This window comes from Scyliorhinus torazame, unplaced genomic scaffold, assembly GCF_047496885.1.
Source record: "Scyliorhinus torazame isolate Kashiwa2021f unplaced genomic scaffold, sScyTor2.1 scaffold_661, whole genome shotgun sequence".
In the NCBI taxonomy this organism is placed as follows: domain Eukaryota; kingdom Metazoa; phylum Chordata; class Chondrichthyes; order Carcharhiniformes; family Scyliorhinidae; genus Scyliorhinus; species Scyliorhinus torazame.
The window spans coordinates 1-24,348 of record NW_027308388.1 but is presented as its reverse complement, the minus strand read 5'-3'; the positions used below and the strand labels follow the sequence as shown (position 1 = coordinate 24,348).

Here is a 24,348-nt window from a genome sequence, read left to right as displayed (position 1 = left end):
ATGATATCTAATCAGCCCCTGATAGATCTCTGGATGATATCTAATCAGCTGCTGAATTATCTCTGGATGATATCTAATCAGCCTCTGATAGATCTCTGGATAATATCTAATCAGCCCCTGATAGATCTCTGGATGATATCTAATCAGCCACTGAATGATCTCTGGATGATATCTAATCAGCCCCTGATAGATCTCTGGATGATATCTAATCAGCCTTTGAGAGATCTCTGGATGATACCTAATCAGCCGCTGATAGATCTCTGGATGATATCTAATCAGCCCCTGATAGATCTCTGGATGATACCTAATCAGCCTCTGAATGATCTCTGGATGATATCTAATCAGCCTATGAGAGATCTCTGGATGATATCTAATCAGCTGCTGAATTATCTCTGGATGATATCTAATCAGCCTCTGATAGATCTCTGGATGATATCTAATCAGCCACTGAATGATCTCTGGATGATATCTAATCAGCCACTGATAGATCTCTGGATGATATCTAATCAGCCCCTGATAGATCTCTGGATGATATCGAATCAGCCCCGGATAGATCTCTGGATGATATCTAATCAGCCTCTGATAGATCTCTGGATGATATCTAATCAACCACTGATAGATCTCTGGATGATATCTAATCAGCTGCTGAATTATCTCTGGATGATACCTAATCAGCCCCTGATAGATCTCTGGATGATATCTAATCAGCCTCTGAGAGATCCCTGGATGATATCTAATCAACCACTGATAGATCTCTGGATGATATCTAATCAGCCTATGAGAGATCTCTGGATGATATCTAATCAGCTGCTGAATTATCTCTGGATGATATCTAATCAGCCTCTGATAGATCTCTGGATGATATCTAATCAGCCCCTGATAGATCTCTGGATGATATCTAATCAGCCTCTGAGAGATCTCTGGATGATATCTAATCAACCACTGATAGATCTCTGGATGATATCTAATCAGCCACTGAATTATCTCTGGATGATATCTAATCAGCCTATGAGAGATCTCTGGATGATATCTAATCAACCACTGATAGATCTCTGGATGATATCTAATCTGCTGCTGAATTATCTCTGGATGATATCTAATCAGCCTCTGATAGATCTCTGGATGATATCTAATCAGCCACTGAATTATCTCTGGATGATATCTAATCAGCTGCTGAATTATCTCTGGATGATATCTAATCAGCCGCTGATAGATCTCTGGATGATATCTAATCAGCCGCTGATAGAGCTCTGGATGATATCTAATCAGCCACTGAATGATCTCTGGATGATATCTAATCAGCCACTGAATGATCTCTGGATGATATCTAATCAGCCACTGAATGATCTCTGGATGATATCTAATCAGCCCCTGATAGATCTCTGAATTATCTAGTCAGCCCCTGATAGATCTCTGGATGATATCTAATCAGCCACTGATGGATCTCTGGATGATATCTAATCAGCCTCTGAGGGATCTCTGGATGATATCTAATCAGCCTCTGATAGATCTCTGGATGATATCTAATCAACCACTGATAGATCTCTGGATGATACCTAATCAGCCCCTGATAGATCTCTGGATGATATCTAATCAGCTGCTGAATTGTCTCTGGATGATATCTAATCAGCCTCTGATAGATCTCTGGATAATATCTAATCAGCCCCTGATAGATCTCTGGATGATATTTAATCAGCCACTGAATGATCTCTGGATGATATCTAATCAGCCCCTGATAGATCTTTGGATGATATCTAATCAGCATTTGAGAGATCTCTGGATGATACCTAATCAGCCGCTGATAGATCTCTGGATGATATCTAATCAGCCCCTGATAGATCTCTGGATGATCAGCCGCTGAATGATCTCTGGATGATATCTAATCAGCCCCGGATAGTTCTCTGGATGATACCTAATCAGCCTCTGAATGATCTCTGGATGATATCTAATCAGCCTATGAGAGATCTCTGGATGATATCTAATCAACCACTGATAGATCTCTGGATGATATCTAATCAGCTGATGAATTATCTCTCGATGATATCTAATCAGCCCCTGATAGATCTCTGCATGATATCTAATCAGCCCCTGATAGATCTCTCGATGATATCTAATCAGCCACTGAATTATCTCTGGATGATATCTAATCAGCCTCTGAGAGATCTATGGATGATATCTAATCAACCACTGATAGATCTCTGGATGATATCTAATCAGCCACTTAATTATCTCTGGATGATATCTAATCATCCTCTGATAGATCTCTGGATGATATCTAATCAGCCCCTGATAGATCTCTGGATGATATCTAATCAGCGTCTGAGAGATCTCTGGATGATATCTAATCAACCACTGATAGATCTCTGGATGATATCTAATCAGCCACTGAATTATCTCTGGATGATATCTAATCAGCCCCTGATAGATCTCTGGATGATATCTAATCAGCCCCGGATAGATCTCTGGATGATATCTAATCAGCCTCTGATAGATCTTTGGATGATATCTAATCAGCCACTGAATGATCTCTGGATGATATCTAATCAGCCGCTGATAGATCTCTGGATGATATCTAATCAGCCGCTGATAGATCTCTGGATTATATCTAATCAGCCGCTGATAGATCTCTGGATGATATTTAATCAGCCGCTGATAGATCTCTGGATGATATCTAATCAGCCTCTGATAGATCTCTGGATGATATCTAATCAGCCCCTGATAGATCTCTGGATGATATCTAATCAGCCACTGAATGATCTCTGGATGATATCTAATCAGCCACTGAATGATCTCTGGATGATATCTAATCAGCCACTGAATGATCTCTGGATGATATCTAATCAGCCCCTGATAGATCTCTGAATTATCTAGTCAGCCCCTGATAGATCTCTGGATGATATCTAATCAGCCACTGATGCATCTCTGGATGATATCTAATCAGCCTCTGAGGGATCTCTGGATGATATCTAATCAGCCTCTGATAGAGCTCCGGATGATATCGAATCAACCACTGATAGATCTCTGGATGATACCTAATCAGCCCCTGATAGATCTCTGGATGATATCTAATCAGCTGCTGAATTATCTCTGGATGATATCTAATCAGCCCCTGATAGATCTCTGGATGATCAGCCGCTGAATGATCTCTGGATGATATCTAATCAGCCCCGGACAGTTCTCTGGATGATACCTAATCAGCCTCTGAATGATCTCTTGATATCTAATCAGCCTCTGATAGACCTCTGGATGATATCTAATCAGCCGCTGATAGATCTCTGGATGATATCTAATCAGCCCCTGATAGATCTCTGGATTATATCTAATCAGCCCCTGATAGATCTCTGGATTATTTCTAATCAGCCCCTGATAGTTCTCTGGATGATATCTAATCAGCCTCTGAATGATCTCTGGATGATATCTAATCAGCCCCTGATAGATCTCTGGATGATATCTAATCAGCCCCTGATAGATCTCTGGATTATATCTAATCAGCCCCTGATAGATCTCTGAATTATCTAATCAGCCCCTGATAGATCTCTGGATGATATCTATTCAGCCCCGGATAGATCTCTGGATGATATCTAATCAGCCTCTGATAGATCTCTGGATGATATCTAATCAGCCGCTGATAGATCTCTGGATGATATCTAATCAGCCCCTGATAGATCTCTGGATGATATCTAATCAGCCACTGATAGATCTCTGGATGATATCTAATCAGCCACTGATAGATCTCTGGATGATATCGAATCAGCCCCGGATAGATCTCTGGATGATATCTAATCAGCCTCTGATAGATCTCTGGATGATATCTAATCAACCACTGATAGATCTCTGGATGATATCTAATCAGCTGCTGAATTATCTCTGGATGATTCCTAATCAGCCCCTGATAGATCTCTGGATGATATCTAATCAGCCGCTGAATGATCTCTGGATGATATCTAATCAGCCACTGAATTATCTCTGGATGATATCTAATCAGCCTCTGAGAGATCTCTGGATGATATCTAATCAGCCCCTGATAGATATCTGGATTATATCTAATCAGCCCCTGATAGATCTCTGAATTATCTAATCAGCCCCTGATAGATCTCTGGATGATATCTAATCAGCCCCGGATAGATCTCTGGATGATATCTAATCAGCCTCTGATAGATCTCTGGATGATATCTAATCAGCCGCTGATAGATCTCTGGATGATATCTAATCAGCCCCTGATAGATCTCTGGATGATATCTAATCAGCCCCTGATAGATCTCTGGATGATATCTAATCAGCCCCGGATAGATCTCTGGATGATATCTAATCAGCCTCTGATAGATCTGTGGATGATATCTAATCAACCACTGATAGATCTCTGGATGATATCTAATCAGCTGCTGAATTATCTCTGGATGATACCTAATCAGCCCCTGATAGATCTCTGGATGATATCTAATCAGCCTCTGAGAGATCTCTGGATGATATCTAATCAACCACTGATAGATCTCTGGATGATATCTAATCAGCCTATGAGAGATCTCTGGATGATATCTAATCAGCTGCTGAATTATCTCTGGATGATATCTAATCAGCCTCTGATAGATCTCTGGATGATATCTAATCAACCCCTGATAGATCTCTGGATGATATCTAATCAGCCTCTGAGAGATCTCTGGATGATATCTAATCAACCACTGATAGATCTCTGGATGATATCTAATCAGCCACTGAATTATCTCTGGATGATATCTAATCAGCCTATGAGAGATCTCTGGATGCTATCTAATCAACCACTGATAGATCTCTGGATGATATCTAATCAGCTGCTGAATTATCTCTGGATGAGATCTAATCAGCCTCTGATAGATCTCTGGATGATATCTAATCAGCCACTGAATTATCTCTGGATGATATCTAATCAGCTGCTGAATTATCTCTGGATGATATCTAATCAGCCTCTGATAGATCTCTGGATGATATCTAATCAGCCACTGAATGATCTCTGGATGATATCTAATCAGCCCCTGATAGATCTCTGGATGATATCTAATCAGCCTCTGATAGATCTCTGGATGATATCTAATCAGCCGCTGATAGATCTCTGGATGATATCTAATCAGCCACTGAATGATCTCTGGATGATATCTAATCAGCCACTGAATGATCTCTGGATGATATCTAGTCAGCCCCTGATAGATCTCTGGATGATATCTAATCAGCCACTGATGGATCTCTGGATGATATCTAATCAGCCTCTGAGGGATCTCTGGATGATATCTAATCAGCCTCTGATAGATCTCTGGATGATATCTAATCAGCCACTGAATGATCTCTGGATGATATCTAATCAGCCCCTGATAGATCCCTGGATGATACCTAATCAGCCGCTGGTAGATCTCTGGATGATATCTTATCAGCCCCGGATAGTTCTCTGGATGATACCTAATCAGCCCCGGATAGTTCTCTGGATGATATCTAATCAGCCACTGAATGATCTCTGGATGATATCTAATCAGCCACTGAATGATCTCTGGATGATATCTAATCAGCCGCTGATAGATCTCTGGATGATATCTAATCAGCCACTGAATGATCTCTGGATGATATCTAATCAGCCACTGATAGATCTCTGGATGATATCTAATCAGCCGCTGATAGATCTCTGGATGATATCTAATCAGCCGCTGATAGAGCTCTGGATGATATCTAATCAGCCACTGAATGATCTCTGGATGATATCTAATCAGCCCCTGATAGATCTCTGGATGATATCTAATCAGCCCCTTATAGATCTCTGGATGATATCTAATCAGCCCCGGATAGATCTCTGGATGATATCTAATCAGCCGCTGATAGATCTCTGGATGATATCTAATCAGCCGCTGATAGAGCTCTGGATGATATCTAATCAGCCACTGAATGATCTCTGGATGATATCTAATCAGCCCCTGATAGATCTCTGAATTATCTAGTCAGCCCCTGATAGATCTCTGGATGATATCTAATCAGCCACTGATGGATCTCTGGATGATATCTAATCAGCCTCTGAGGGATCTCTGGATGATATCTAATCAGCCTCTGATAGATCTCTGGATGATATCTAATCAACCACTGATAGATCTCTGGATGATACCTAATCAGCCCCTGATAGATCTGTGGATGATATCTAATCAGCCACTGAATGATCTCTGGATGATATCTAATCAGCCCAGGATAGATCTCTGGATGATATCTAATCAGCCTTTGAGAGATCTCTGGATGATACCTAATCAGCCGCTGATAGATCTCTGGATGATATCTAATCAGCCCCTGATAGATCTCTGGATGATCAGCCGCTCAATGATCTCTGGATGATATCTAATCAGCCCCGGATAGTTCTCTGGATGATACCTAATCAGCCTCTGAATGATCTCTGGATGCTATCTAATCAGCCTATGAGAGATCTCTGGATGATATCTAATCAACCACTGATAGATCTCTGGATGATATCTAATCAGCTGCTGAATTATCTCTGGATGATATCTAATCAGCCTCTGAGAGATCTCTGGATGATATCTAATCAACCACTGATAGATCTCTGGATGATATCTAATCAGCCACTTAATTATCTCTGGATGATATCTAATCAGCCTCTGATAGATCTCTGGATGATATCTAATCAGCCCCTGATAGATCTCTGGATGATATCTAATCAGCGTCTGAGAAATCTCTGGATGATATCTAATCAACCACTGATAGATCTCTGGATGATATCTAATCAGCCACTGAATTATCTCTGGATGATATCTAATCAGCCTATGAGAGATCTCTGGATGATATCTAATCAACCGCTGATAGATCTATGGATGATATCTAATCAGCTGCTGAATTATCTCTGGATGATATCTAATCAGCCGCTGAATGATCTCTGGATGATATCTAATCAGCCGCTGATAGATCTCTGGATGATATCTAATCAGCCTCTGAGAGATCTCTGGATGATATCTAATCAACCACTGATAGATCTCTGGATGATATCTAATCAGCCTATGAGAGATCTCTGGATGATATCTAATCAGCTGCTGAATTATCTCTGGATGATATCTAATCAGCCTCTGATAGATCTCTGGATGATATCTAATCAACCACTGATAGATCTCTGGATGATATCTAATCAGCCACTGAATTATCTCTGGATGATATCTAATCAGCCTATGAGAGATCTCTGGATGATATCTAATCAACCACTGATAGATCTCTGGATGATATCTAATCAGCTGCTGAATTATCTCTGGATGATATCTAATCAGCCTCTGATAGATCTCTGGATGATATCTAATCAGCCACTGAATTATCTCTGGATGATATCTAATCAGCTGCTGAATTATCTCTGGATGATATCTAATCAGCCTCTGATAGATCTCTGGATGATATCTAATCAGCCACTGAATGATCTCTGGATGATATCTAATCAGCCCCTGATAGATCTCTGGATGATATCTAATCAGCCTCTGATAGATCTCTGGATGATATCTAATCAGCCGCTGATAGATCTCTGGATGATATCTAATCAGACACTGAATGATCTCTGGATGATATCTAATCAGCCACTGAATGATCTCTGGATGATATCTAGTCAGCCCCTGATAGATCTCTGGATGATATCTAATCAGCCACTGATGGATCTCTGGATGATATCTAATCAGCCTCTGAGGGATCTCTGGATGATATCTAATCAGCCTCTGACAGATCTCTGGATGATATCTAATCAGCCACTGAATGATCTCTGGATGATATCTAATCAGCCGCTGATAGATCTCTGGATGATATCTAATCAGCCCCTGATAGATCTCTGGATGATATCTAATCAGCCCCTGATAGATCCCTGGATGATACCTAATCAGCCGCTGATAGATCTCTGGATGATATCTTATCAGCCCCGGATAGTTCTCTGGATGATACCTAATCAGCCCCGAATAGTTCTCTGGATGATATCTAATCAGCCACTGAATGATCTCTGGATGATATCTAATCAGCCACTGAATGATCTCTGGATGATATCTAATCAGCCGCTGATAGATCTCTGGATGATATCTAATCAGCCGCTGATAGAGCTCTGGATGATATCTAATCAGCCACTGAATGATCTCTGGATGATATCTAATCAGCCACTGAATGATCTCTGGATGATATCTAATCAGCCACTGATAGATCTCTGGATGATATCTAATCAGCCGCTGATAGATCTCTGGATGATATCTAATCAGCCACTGATGGATCTCTGAATTATCTAGTCAGCCCCTGATAGATCTCTGGATGATATCTAATCAGCCACTGATGGATGTCTGGATGATATCTAATCAGCCTCTGAGGGATCTCTGGATGATATCTAATCAGCCTCTGATAGATCTCTGGATGATATCTAATCAACCACTGATAGATCTCTGGATGATACCTAATCAGCCCCTGATAGATCTCTGGATGATATCTAATCAGCTGCTGAATTATCTCTGGATGATATCTAATCAGCCTCTGATAGATCTCTGGATAATATCTAATCAGCCCCTGATAGATCTCTGGATGATATCTAATCAGCCACTGAATGATCTCTGGATGATATCTAATCAGCCCAGGATAGATCTCTGGATGATATCTAATCAGCCTTTGAGAGATCTCTGGATGATACCTAATCAGCCGCTGATAGATCTCTGGATGATATCTAATCAGCCCCTGATAGATCTCTGGATGATCAGCCGCTGAATGATCTCTGGATGATATCTAATCAGCCCCGGATAGTTCTCTGGATGATACCAAATCAGCCTCTGAATGATCTCTGGATGCTATCTAATCAGCCTATGAGAGATCTCTGGATGATATCTAATCAACCACTGATAGATCTCTGGATGATATCTAATCAGCCCCTGATAGATCTCTCGATGATATCTAATCAGCCACTGAATTATCTCTGGATGATATCTAATCAGCCTCTGAGAGATCTCTGGATGATATCTAATCAACCACTGATAGATCTCTGGATGATATCTAATCAGCCACTTAATTATCTCTGGATGATATCTAATCAGCCTCTGATAGATCTCTGGATGATATCTAATCAGCCCCTGATAGATCTCTGGATGATATCTAATCAGCGTCTGAGAGATCTCTGGATGATATCTAATCAACCACTGATAGATCTCTGGATGATATCTAATCAGCCACTGATAGATCCCTGGATGATACCTAATCAGCCGCTGATAGATCTCTGGATGATATCTTATCAGCCCCGGATAGTTCTCTGGATGATACCTAATCAGCCCCGAATAGTTCTCTGGATGATATCTAATCAGCCCCTGATAGATCTCTGGATGATACCTAATCAGCCCCTGATAGATCTCTGGATGATATCTAATCAGCTGCTGAATTATCTCTGGATGATATCTAATCAGCCTCTGATAGATCTCTGGATAATATCTAATCAGCCCCTGATAGATCTCTGGATGATATCTAATCAGCCACTGAATGATCTCTGGATGATATCTAATCAGCCCAGGATAGATCTCTGGATGATATCTAATCAGCCTTTGAGAGATCTCTGGATGATACCTAATCAGCCGCTGATAGATCTCTGGATGATATCTAATCAGCCCCTGATAGATCTCTGGATGATCAGCCGCTGAATGATCTCTGGATGATATCTAATCAGCCCCGGATAGTTCTCTGGATGATACCAAATCAGCCTCTGAATGATCTCTGGATGCTATCTAATCAGCCTATGAGAGATCTCTGGATGATATCTAATCAACCACTGATAGATCTCTGGATGATATCTAATCAGCTGCTGAATTATCTCTGGATGATATCTAATCAGCCCCTGATAGATCTCTGGATGATATCTAATCAGCCCCTGATAGATCTCTCGATGATATCTAATCAGCCACTGAATTATCTCTGGATGATATCTAATCAGCCTCTGAGAGATCTCTGGATGATATCTAATCAACCACTGATAGATCTCTGGATGATATCTAATCAGCCACTTAATTATCTCTGGATGATATCTAATCAGCCTCTGATAGATCTCTGGATGATATCTAATCAGCCCCTGATAGATCTCTGGATGATATCTAATCAGCGTCTGAGAGATCTCTGGATGATATCTAATCAACCACTGATAGATCTCTGGATGATATCTAATCAGCCACTGATAGATCCCTGGATGATACCTAATCAGCCGCTGATAGATCTCTGGATGATATCTTATCAGCCCCGGATAGTTCTCTGGATGATACCTAATCAGCCCCGAATAGTTCTCTGGATGATATCTAATCAGCCCCTGATAGATCTCTGGATGATATCTAATCAGCCACTGATGGATCTCTGGATGATATCTAATCAGCCTCTGAGGGATCTCTGGATGATATCTAATCAGCCTCTGATAGATCTCTGGATGATATCTAATCAGCCACTGAATTATCTCTGGATGATATCTAATCAGCTGCTGAATTATCTCTGGATGATATCTAATCAGCCTCTGATAGATCTCTGGATGATATCTAATCAGCCACTGAATGATCTCTGGATGATATCTAATCAGCCCCTGATAGATCTCTGGATGATATCTAATCAGCCTCTGATAGATCTCTGGATGATATCTAATCAGCCGCTGATAGATCTCTGGATGATATCTAATCAGCCACTGAATGATCTCTGGATGATATCTAATCAGCCACTGAATGATCTCTGGATGATATCTAGTCAGCCCCTGATAGATCTCTGGATGATATCTAATCAGCCACTGATGGATCTCTGGATGATATCTAATCAGCCTCTGAGGGATCTCTGGATGATATCTAATCAGCCTCTGACAGATCTCTGGATGATATCTAATCAGCCACTGAATGATCTCTGGATGATATCTAATCAGCCGCTGATAGATCTCTGGATGATATCTAATCAGCCCCTGATAGATCTCTGGATGATATCTAATCAGCCCCTGATAGATCCCTGGATGATACCTAATCAGCCGCTGATAGATCTCTGGATGATATCTTATCAGCCCCGGATAGTTCTCTGGATGATACCTAATCAGCCCCGAATAGTTCTCTGGATGATATCTAATCAGCCACTGAATGATCTCTGGATGATATCTAATCAGCCACTGAATGATCTCTGGATGATATCTAATCAGCCGCTGATAGATCTCTGGATGATATCTAATCAGCCGCTGATAGAGCTCTGGATGATATCTAATCAGCCACTGAATGATCTCTGGATGATATCTAATCAGCCACTGAATGATCTCTGGATGATATCTAATCAGCCACTGATAGATCTCTGGATGATATCTAATCAGCCGCTGATAGATCTCTGGATGATATCTAATCAGCCGCTGATAGAGCTCTGGATGATATCTAATCAGCCACTGAATGATCTCTGGATGATATCTAATCAGCCCCTGATAGATCTCTGGATGATATCTAATCAGCCCCTGATAGATCTCTGGATGATATCTAATCAGCCCCGGATAGATCTCTGGATGATATCTAATCAGCCTCTGATAGATCTCTGGATGATATCTAATCAGCCGCTGATAGATCTCTGGATGATATCTAATCAGCCGCTGATAGAGCTCTGGATGATATCTAATCAGCCACTGAATGATCTCTGGATGATATCTAATCAGCCCCTGATAGATCTCTGAATTATCTAGTCAGCCCCTGATAGATCTCTGGATGATATCTAATCAGCCACTGATGGATGTCTGGATGATATCTAATCAGCCTCTGAGGGATCTCTGGATGATATCTAATCAGCCTCTGATAGATCTCTGGATGATATCTAATCAACCACTGATAGATCTCTGGATGATACCTAATCAGCCCCTGATAGATCTCTGGATGATATCTAATCAGCTGCTGAATTATCTCTGGATGATATCTAATCAGCCTCTGATAGATCTCTGGATAATATCTAATCAGCCCCTGATAGATCTCTGGATGATATCTAATCAGCCACTGAATGATCTCTGGATGATATCTAATCAGCCCAGGATAGATCTCTGGATGATATCTAATCAGCCTTTGAGAGATCTCTGGATGATACCTAATCAGCCGCTGATAGATCTCTGGATGATATCTAATCAGCCCCTGATAGATCTCTGGATGATCAGCCGCTGAATGATCTCTGGATGATATCTAATCAGCCCCGGATAGTTCTCTGGATGATACCAAATCAGCCTCTGAATGATCTCTGGATGCTATCTAATCAGCCTATGAGAGATCTCTGGATGATATCTAATCAACCACTGATAGATCTCTGGATGATATCTAATCAGCTGCTGAATTATCTCTGGATGATATCTAATCAGCCCCTGATAGATCTCTGGATGATATCTAATCAGCCCCTGATAGATCTCTCGATGATATCTAATCAGCCACTGAATTATCTCTGGATGATATCTAATCAGCCTCTGAGAGATCTCTGGATGATATCTAATCAACCACTGATAGATCTCTGGATGATATCTAATCAGCCACTTAATTATCTCTGGATGATATCTAATCAGCCTCTGATAGATCTCTGGATGATATCTAATCAGCCCCTGATAGATCTCTGGATGATATCTAATCAGCGTCTGAGAGATCTCTGGATGATATCTAATCAACCACTGATAGATCTCTGGATGATATCTAATCAGCCACTGATAGATCCCTGGATGATACCTAATCAGCCGCTGATAGATCTCTCGATGATATCTTATCAGCCCCGGATAGTTCTCTGGATGATACCTAATCAGCCCCGAATAGTTCTCTGGATGATATCTAATCAGCCCCTGATAGATCTCTGGATGATATCTAATCAGCCACTGATGGATCTCTGGATGATATCTAATCAGCCTCTGAGGGATCTCTGGATGATATCTAATCAGCCTCTGATAGATCTCTGGATGATATCTAATCAGCCACTGAATTATCTCTGGATGATATCTAATCAGCTGCTGAATTATCTCTGGATGATATCTAATCAGCCTCTGATAGATCTCTGGATGATATCTAATCAGCCACTGAATGATCTCTGCATGATATCTAATCAGCCCCTGATAGATCTCTGGATGATATCTAATCAGCCTCTGATAGATCTCTGGATGATATCTAATCAGCCGCTGATAGATCTCTGGATGATATCTAATCAGCCACTGAATGATCTCTGGATGATATCTAATCAGCCACTGAATGATCTCTGGATGATATCTAGTCAGCCCCTGATAGATCTCTGGATGATATCTAATCAGCCACTGATGGATCTCTGGATGATATCTAATCAGCCTCTGAGGGATCTCTGGATGATATCTAATCAGCCTCTGACAGATCTCTGGATGATATCTAATCAGCCACTGAATGATCTCTGGATGATATCTAATCAGCCGCTGATAGATCTCTGGATGATATCTAATCAGCCCCTGATAGATCTCTGGATGATATCTAATCAGCCCCTGATAGATCCCTGGATGATACCTAATCAGCCGCTGATAGATCTCTGGATGATATCTTATCAGCCCCGGATAGTTCTCTGGATGATACCTAATCAGCCCCGAATAGTTCTCTGGATGATATCTAATCAGCCACTGAATGATCTCTGGATGATATCTAATCAGCCACTGAATGATCTCTGGATGATATCTAATCAGCCGCTGATAGATCTCTGGATGATATCTAATCAGCCGCTGATAGAGCTCTGGATGATATCTAATCAGCCACTGAATGATCTCTGGATGATATCTAATCAGCCACTGAATGATCTCTGGATGATATCTAATCAGCCACTGATAGATCTCTGGATGATATCTAATCAGCCGCTGATAGATCTCTGGATGATATCTAATCAGCCGCTGATAGAGCTCTGGATGATATCTAATCAGCCACTGAATGATCTCTGGATGATATCTAATCAGCCCCTGATAGATCTCTGGATGATATCTAATCAGCCCCTGATAGATCTCTGGATGATATCTAATCAGCCCCTGATAGATCTCTGGATTATATCTAATCAGCCCCTGATAGATCTCTGGATTATTTCTAATCAGCCGCTGATAGATCTCTGGATGATATCTAATCAGCCGCTGATAGAGCTCTGGATGATATCTAATCAGCCACTGAATGATCTCTGGATGATATCTAATCAGCCCCTGATAGATCTCTGAATTATCTAGTCAGCCCCTGATAGATCTCTGGATGATATCTAATCAGCCACTGATGGATGTCTGGATGATATCTAATCAGCCTCTGAGGGATCTCTGGATGATATCTAATCAGCCTCTGATAGATCTCTGGATGATATCTAATCAACCACTGATAGATCTCTGGATGATACCTAATCAGCCCCTGATAGATCTCTGGATGATATCTAATCAGCTGCTGAATTATCTCTGGATGATATCTAATCAGCCTCTGATAGATCTCTGGATAATATCTAATCAGCCCCTGATAGATCTCTGGATGATATCTAATCAGCCACTGAATGATCTCTGGATGATATCTAATCAGCCCAGGATAGATCTCTGGATGATATCTAATCAGCCTTTGAGAGATCTCTGGATGATACCTAATCAGCCGCTGATAGATCTCTGGATGATATCTAATAGGCCCCTGATAGATCTCTGGATGATCAGCCCCTGATAGATCTCTGGATGATATCTAATCAGCCCCTGATAGATCTCTCGATGATATCTAATCAGCCACTGAATTATCTCTGGATGATATCTAATCAGCCTCTGAGAGATCTCTGGATGATATCTAATCAACCACTGATAGATCTCTGGATGATATCTAATCAGCCACTTAATTATCTCTGGATGATATCTAATCAGCCTCTGATAGATCTCTGGATGATATCTAATCAGCCCCTGATAGATCTCTGGATGATATCTAATCAGCGTCTGAGAGATCTCTGGATGATATCTAATCAACCACTGATAGATCTCTGGATGATATCTAATCAGCCACTGAATTATCTCTGGATGATATCTAATCAGCCTATGAGAGATCTCTGGATGATATCTAATCAACCGCTGATAGATCTATGGATGATATCTAATCAGCCGCTGAATGATCTCTGGATGATATCTAATCAGCCGCTGATAGATCTCTGGATGATATCTAATCAGTCCCTGATAGATCTCTGGATGATATCTAATCAGCCTCTGATAGATCTCTGGATGATATCTAATCAGCCCCTGATAGATCTCTGGATGATATCTAATCAGCCCCTGATAGATCTCTGGATGATATCTAATCAGCCCCGGATAGATCTCTGGATGATATCTAATCAGCCTCTGATAGATCTTTGGATGATATCTAATCAGCCACTGAATGATCTCTGGATGATATCTAATCAGCCGCTGATAGATCTCTGGATGATATCTAATCAGCCGCTGATAGATCTCTGGATTATATCTAATCAGCCGCTGATAGATCTCTGGATGATATCTAATCAGCCACTTAATTATCTCTGGATGATATCTAATCAGCCTCTGATAGATCTCTGGATGATATCTAATCAGCCCCTGATAGATCTCTGGATGATATCTAATCAGCGTCTGAGAGATCTCTGGATGATATCTAATCAACCACTGATAGATCTCTGGATGATATCTAATCAGCCACTGAATTATCTCTGGATGATATCTAATCAGCCTATGAGAGATCTCTGGATGATATCTAATCAACCGCTGATAGATCTATGGATGATATCTAATCAGCCGCTGAATGATCTCTGGATGATATCTAATCAGCCGCTGATAGATCTCTGGATGATATCTAATCAGTCCCTGATAGATCTCTGGATGATATCTAATCAGCCTCTGATAGATCTCTGGATGATATCTAATCAGCCCCTGATAGATCTCTGGATGATATCTAATCAGCCCCTGATAGATCTCTGGATGATATCTAATCAGCCCCGGATAGATCTCTGGATGATATCTAATCAGCCTCTGATAGATCTTTGGATGATATCTAATCAGCCACTGAATGATCTCTGGATGATATCTAATCAGCCGCTGATAGATCTCTGGATGATATCTAATCAGCCGCTGATAGATCTCTGGATTATATCTAATCAGCCGCTGATAGATCTCTGGATGATATTTAATCAGCCGCTGATAGATATCTGGATGATATCTAATCAGCCTCTGATAGATCTCTGGATGATATCTAATCAGCCCCTGATAGATCTCTGGATGATATCTAATCAGCCACTGAATGATCTCTGGATGATATCTAATCAGCCACTGAATGATCTCTGGATGATATCTAATCAGCCACTGAATGATCTCTGGATGATATCTAATCAGCCCCTGATAGATCTCTGAATTATCTAGTCAGCCCCTGATAGATCTCTGGATGATATCTAATCAGCCACTGATGGATCTCTGGATGATATCTAATCAGCCTCTGAGGGATCTCTGGATGATATCTAATCAGCCTCTGATAGAGCTCTGGATGATATCGAATCAACCACTGATAGATCTCTGGATGATACCTAATCAGCCCCTGATAGATCTCTGGATGATATCTAATCAGCTGCTGAATTATCTCTGGATGATATCTAATCAGCCCCTGATAGATCTCTGGATGATCAGCCGCTGAATGATCTCTGGATGATATCTAATCAGCCCCGGATAGTTCTCTGGATGATACCTAATCAGCCTCTGAATGATCTCTTGATATCTAATCAGCCTCTGATAGACCTCTGGATGATATCTAATCAGCCCCTGATAGATCTCTGGATTATTTCTAATCAGCCCCTGATAGTTCTCTGGATGATATCTAATCAGCCTCTGAATGATCTCTGGATGATATCTAATCAGCCCCTGATAGATCTCTGGATGATATCTAATCAGCCCCTGATAGATCTCTGGATTATATCTAATCAGCCCCTGATAGATCTCTGAATTATCTAATCAGCCCCTGATAGATCTCTGGATGATATCTAATCAGCCCCGGATAGATCTCTGGATGATATCTAATCAGCCTCTGATAGATCTCTGGATGATATCTAATCAGCCGCTGATAGATCTCTGGATGATATCTAATCAGCCCCTGATAGATCTCTGGATGATATCTAATCAGCCACTGATAGATCTCTGGATGATATCTAATCAGCCCCTGATAGATCTCTGGATGATATCTAATCAGCCCCTGATAGATCTCTGGATGATATCTAATCAGCCTCTGATAGATCTCTGGATGATATCTAATCAACCACTGATAGATCTCTGGATGATATCTAATCAGCTGCTGAATTATCTCTGGATGATACCTAATCAGCCCCTGATAGATCTCTGGATGATATCTAATCAGCCTCTGAGAGATCTCTGGATGATATCTAATCAACCACTGATAGATCTCTGGATGATATCTAATCAGCCTATGAGAGATCTCTGGATGATATCTAATCAGCTGCTGAATTATCTCTGGATGATATCTAATCAGCCTCTGATAGATCTCTGGATGATATCTAATCAGCCCCTGATAGATCTCTGGATGATATCTAATCAGCCTCTGAGAGATCTCTGGATGATATCTAATTAGCTGCTGAATTATCTCTGGATGATATCTAATCAGCCTCTGAGAGATCTCTGGATGATATCTAATCAACCACTGATAGATCACTGGATGATATCTAATCAGCTGCTGAATTATCTCTGGATGATATCTAATCAGCCTCTGATAGATCTCTGGATGATATCTAATCAGCCACTGAATGATCTCTGGATGATATCTAATCAGCCACTGATAGATCTCTGGATGATATCTAATCAGCCCCTGATAGATCTCTGGATGATATCGAATCAGCCTCTGATAGATCTCTGGATGATATCTAATCAACCACTGATAGATCTCTGGATGATATCTAATCAGCTGCTGAATTATCTCTGGATGATACCTAATCAGCCCCTAATAGATCTCTGGATGATATCTAATCAGCCGCTGAATGATCTCTGGATGATATCTAATCAGCCACTGAATTATCTCTGGATGATATCTAATCAGCCTCTGAGAGATCTCTGAATGATATCTAATCAACCACTGATAGATCTCTGGATGATATCTAATCAGCCTATGAGAGATCTCTGGATGATATCTAATCAGCTGCTGAATTATCTCTGGATGATATCTAATCAGCCGCTGATAGATCTCTGGATGATATCTAATCAGCCCCTGATAGATCTCTGGATTATATCTAATCAGCCCCTGATAGATCTCTGGATTATTTCTAATCAGCCCCTGATAGTTCTCTGGATGATATCTAATCAGCCTCTGAATGATCTCTGGATGATATCTAATCAGCCCCTGATAGATCTCTGGATGATATCTAATCAGCCCCTGATAGATCTCTGGATTATATCTAATCAGCCCCTGATAGATCTCTGAATTATCTAATCAGCCCCTGATAGATCTCTGGATGATATCTAATCAGCCCCGGATAGATCTCTGGATGATATCTAATCAGCCTCTGATAGATCTCTGGATGATATCTAATCAGCCGCTGATAGATCTCTGGATGATATCTAATCAGCCCCTGATAGATCTCTGGATGATATCTAATCAGCCTCTGATAGATCTCTGGATGATATCTAATCAACCACTGATAGATCTCTGGATGATATCTAATCAGCTGCTGAATTATCTCTGGATGATACCTAATCAGCCCCTGATAGATCTCTGGATGATATCTAATCAGCCTCTGAGAGATCTCTGGATGATATCTAATCAACCACTGATAGATCTCTGGATGATATCTAATCAGCCTATGAGAGATCTCTGGATGATATCTAATCAGCTGCTGAATTATCTCTGGATGATATCTAATCAGCCTCTGATAGATCTCTGGATGATATCTAATCAGCCCCTGATAGATCTCTGGATGATATCTAATCAGCCTCTGAGAGATCTCTGGATGATATCTAATCAGCTGCTGAATTATCTCTGGATGATATCTAATCAGCCTCTGAGAGATCTCTGGATGATATCTAATCAGCCCCTGATAGATCTCTGGATGATATCGAATCAGCCTCTGATAGATCTCTGGATGATATCTAATCAACCACTGATAGATCTCTGGATGATATCTAATCAGCTGCTGAATTATCTCTGGATGATACCTAATCAGCCCCTGATAGATCTCTGGATGATATCTAATCAGCCGCTGAATGATCTCTGGATGATATCTAATCAGCCACTGAATTATCTCTGGATGATATCTAATCAGCCTCTGAGAGATCTCTGGATGATATCTAATCAACCACTGATAGATCTCTGGATGATATCTAATCAGCCTATGAGAGATCTCTGGATGATATCTAATCAGCTGCTGAATTATCTCTGGATGATATCTAATCAGCCTCTGATAGATCTCTGGATGATATCTAATCAGCCCCTGATAGATCTCTGGATGATATCTAATCAGCCTCTGAGAGATCTCTGGATGATATCTAATCAACCACTGATAGATCTCTGGATGATATCTAATCAGCCACTGAATTATCTCTGGATGATATCTAATCAGCCTATGAGAGATCTCTGGATGATATCTAATCAACCACTGATAGATCTCTGGATGATATCTAATCAGCTGCTGAATTATCTCTGGATGATATCTAATCAGCCCCTGATAGATCTCTGGATGATATCTAATCAGCCGCTGATAGAGCTCTGGATGATATCTAATCAGCCACTGAATGATCTCTGGATGATATCTAATCAGCCACTGAATGATCTCTGGATGATATCTAATCAGCCACTGATAGATCTCTGGATGATATCTAATCAGCCGCTGATAGATCTCTGGATGATATCTAATCAGCCCCGGATAGTTCTCTGGATGATACCTAATCAGCCCCGGATAGTTCTCTGGATGATATCTAATCAGCCACTGGATGATCTCTGGATGATTCCTAATCAGCCCCGGATAGTTCTCTGGATGATATCTAATCAGCCACTGAATGATCTCTGGATGATATCTAATCAGCCACTGAATGATCTCTGGATGATATCTAATCAGCCACTGAATGATCTCTGGATGATATCTAATCAGCCACTGAATGATCTCTGGATGATATCTAATCAGCCCCTGATAGATCTCTGAATTATCTAGTCAGCCCCTGATAGATCTCTGGATGATATCTAATCAGCCACTGATGGATCTCTGGATGATATCTAATCAGCCCCTGATAGATCCCTGGATGATACCTAATCAGCCGCTGATAGATCTCTGGATGATATCTTATCAGCCCCGGATAGTTCTCTGGATGATACCTAATCAGCCCCGGATAGTTCTCTGGATGATATCTAATCAGCCACTGAATGATCTCTGGATGATATCTAATCAGCCGCTGATAGATCTCTGGATGATATCTAATCAGCCGCTGATAGAGCTCTGGATGATATCTAATCAGCCACTGAATGATCTCTGGATGATATCTAATCAGCCACTGAATGATCTCTGGATGATATCTAATCAGCCACTGATAGATCTCTGGATGATATCTAATCAGCCGCTGATAGATCTCTGGATGATATCTAATCAGCCCCGGATAGTTCTCTGGATGATACCTAATCAGCCCCGGATAGTTCTCTGGATGATATCTAATCAGCCACTGGATGATCTCTGGATGATACCTAATCAGCCCCGGATCGTTCTCTGGATGATATCTAATCAGCCACTGAATGATCTCTGGATGATATCTAATCAGCCACTGAATGATCTCTGGATGATATCTAATCAGCCACTGAATGATCTCTGGATGATATCTAATCAGCCACTGAATGATCTCTGGATGATATCTAATCAGCCCCTGATAGATCTCTGAATTATCTAGTCAGCCCCTGATAGATCTCTGGATGATATCTAATCAGCCACTGATGGATCTCTGGATGATATCTAATCAGCCTCTGAGGGATCTCTGGATGATATCTAATCAGCCTCTGATAGATCTCTGGATGATATCTAATCAACCACTGATAGATCTCTGGATGATACCTAATCAGCCCCTGATAGATCTCTGGATGATATCTAATCAGCTGCTGAATTATCTCTGGATGATATCTAATCAGCCTCTGATAGATCTCTGGATAATATCAAATCAGCCCCTGATAGATCTCTGGATGATATCTAATCAGCCACTGAATGATCTCTGGATGATATCTAATCAGCCCCTGATAGATCTCTGGATGATATCTAATCAGCCTCTGAGAGATCTCTGGATGATACCTAATCTGCCGCTGATAGATCTCTGGATGATATCTAATCAGCCCCTGATAGATCTCTGGATGATCAGCCGCTGAATGATCTCTGGATGATATCTAATCAGCCCCGGATAGTTCTCTGGATGATACCTAATCAGCCTCTGAATGATCTCTGGATGATATCTAATCAGCCTATGAGAGATCTCTGGATGATATCTAATCAACCACTGATAGATCTCTGGATGATATCTAATCAGCTGCTGAATTATCTCTGGATGATATCTAATCAGCACCTGATAGATCTCTGGATGATATCTAATCAGCCCCTGATAGATCTCTCGATGATATCTAATCAGCCACTGAATTATCTCTGGATGATATCTCATCAGCCTCTGAGAGATCTCTGGATGATGTCTAATCAACCTCTGATAGATCTCTGGATGATATCTAATCAGCCACTTAATTATCTCTGGATGATATCTAAACAGCCTCTGATAGATCTCTGGATGATATCTAATCAGCCCCTGATAGATCTCTGGATGATATCTAATCAGCGTCTGAGAGATCTCTGGATGATATCTAATCAACCACTGATAGATCTCTGGATGATATCTAATCAGCCGCTGATAGATCTCTGGATGATATCTAATCAGCCTATGAGAGATCTCTGGATGATATCTAATCAACCGCTGATAGATCTCTGCATAATATCTAATCAGCTGCTGAATTATCTCTGGATGATATCTAATCAGCCGCTGAATGATCTCTGGATGATATCTAATCAGCTGCTGATAGATCTCTGGATGATATCTAATCAGCCGCTGATAGATCTCTGGATGATATCTAATCAGCCACTGAATGATCTCTGGATGATATCTAATCAGCCCCTGATAGATCTCTGGATGATATCTAATCAACCACTGATAGATCTCTGGATGATATCTAATCAGCCGCTGATAGATCTCTGGATGATATCTAATCAGCCTCTGATAGATCTCTGGATGATATCTAATCAGCCTCTGATAGATCTCTGGATGATATATTCATTGAGGAATGTGATGAATTTAAGAATTTCAAATATATTGCATTATTTGGGGCAGTAAGAATTAAAAGCCTGCGTTAGTGTGTCTGGCTGCTGTTGTCATGTTTTTATAAATAACAGATCGGCTTTTTGGCCCAGAGGTGCAATTAAAGCATCGTAGAAGGTTGGGCAAATGGACTTTTAATTACATTCAGCGGGCTTCCTGCGGGATAGTTAATTCGAGACATTAGCTGGAATTCTTCAGCCGCTGCCATTCGCTTTTCCTGCTTCGATAGGGCGCTCTTTCAGAGGGGCGGTGCAGAATCAATGGGCCAAATGGCCACCTTCTGTACTGTAGGGATTCTATTTTCTGTGGGAATCTGTCACTGTATCACCTAGTGCATGCGGTGACAATTATATTGTTAAGCTTATGAAAGACAGGTAATGATCAGCTGAACACGGTAGCAGAAGTGGATAGCACTGTGGCTTCACAGCACCAGGGTCCCAGGTTCGATTCCCCGCTGGGTCACTGTCTGTGTGGAGTCTGCACATCCTCCCCGTGTCTGCGTGGGTTTCCTCCGGGTGCTCCGGTTTCCTCCCACAGTCCAAAGATGTGCAGGTTAGGTGGATTGGCCGTGATAAATTGCCCTTAGTGTCCAAAAAGGGTAGGAGAGGTTATTGGGTTACGGGGATAGGGTGGAAGTGAGGGGCTTAAGTGGGACGGTGCAGACTCGATGGGCCGAATGGCCTCCTTCTGCACTCTATGTTCTGTGAACCTCCAACAGAGTGTAAAAGGACACACCTGGAAGAGTTACTGTGGGGATTTTATATGGGGGTTGTATCTCTGCTGAGCTGCGTGCAGAATAAACTTGATGAAGGTAAAAGACAAGCTGCTGTCCGATTCGTCCATCATATATTAACACTTAATAGCTTTAAGTTCCTGGGGGTTTACCATCACCATTACTGGTCCACTCATGTTGATGCAACAGTCAAGAAAGTCCAACAAAGTCTCTACTTCCTACGGAAGCTAAAGAAATTTGGCATGTCTGCATCGACTCTCACAAACTTCTACAGATGTGCGATAGAGAGCATCCTATCCGGCTGCATCACAGCTGGTATGGCAACTGCTCGGTCCAAGATCGCAAAAAACTGCAGAGTGTGGTGAACTCAGCCCAACGCATCACACAAGCTTGCCATCCTCCCATTGATTCTGTCTACACCTCCCGCTGCCTCAGGAAGGCAGACAGCATTATCAGAGACCCCTCCCACCCAGGCATTGCCTTCTTCCAGACCCTTCCATCAGGCAGAAGGTACAGAAGTCTGAAGACTCGGACATCCAGACAGAGGACCAGCTTCTTCCCCACAGCTACTAGACTCCTCAACGACTCCCCCTCGGACTGATCGGTACCCTGTAAGAACACTATTCACGACGCCCTATGCTGCCCGCACCCTCGCTGAGGGACCCCGCTCCCTCGCTGAGGGACCCCGCACCCTCGCTGAGGGACCCCGCTCCCTCGCTGAGGGACCCCGCTCCCTCGCTGAGGGACCCCGCTCCCTCGCTGAGGGACCCCGCTCCCTCGCTGAGGGACCCCGCTCCCTCGCTGAGGGACCCCGCTCCCTCGCTGAGGGACCCCGCTCCCTCGCTGAGGGACCCCGCCCAATCTCGTATATGCAGCCGTACCCGTAAATAACAGCAGCTACACAGTTACTGGAAACGGTTCGCCATTTGCAGTGTGAGGCCTGGATGCAGTCTTACCCGGGCAGTAGACGTTGCTGCGAATAAAGATGTTGACCAGAGCCATACTGTGCAGGTAGGAGAGCCGCTGTTTATCCTCGTCGCCAAGGGGAAGCAGAGACCTCAGGCAGTGAATCTCCCTGTTGATGTGGTCCCTCCGAGCCTTTGATGCTCCTTTCGTTGATCTGTGGATACATAAAATAGGAATCAATAGAATCTGGGAGGAAAAAACAAACACGGCGAGGAAGGGGTTAATGACAGTGAGATGGGGGGGGAGGGGAGGAGGGGGGGAGGGGAGGAGGGATGGGGGCCGAGGGGAGGAGGGAGGGGGGGGAGGGGAGGAGGGAGGGGGAGGGGGGAGGGGAGGGGGGAGGAGGAGA

At 41.9% G+C, this 24,348-nt stretch overlaps 1 protein-coding gene across 1 annotated transcript in view; it reads right to left on the bottom strand.

The window, feature by feature from the left end:
• The window catches only part of LOC140406574 (neuronal PAS domain-containing protein 4-like), a gene marked incomplete at both ends in the record, with an annotated part of 116,469 nt that extends 92,316 nt beyond the window's left edge, over nt 1-24,153 (bottom strand). Inside the window, one exon of the mRNA XM_072494573.1 lies at nt 23,990-24,153. Within this exon, the coding sequence (XP_072350674.1) occupies nt 23,990-24,153 (164 nt within the window). The remainder of the gene's footprint in view (nt 1-23,989) is intronic.
• Between the last annotated feature and the right edge of the window lie 195 nt (nt 24,154-24,348).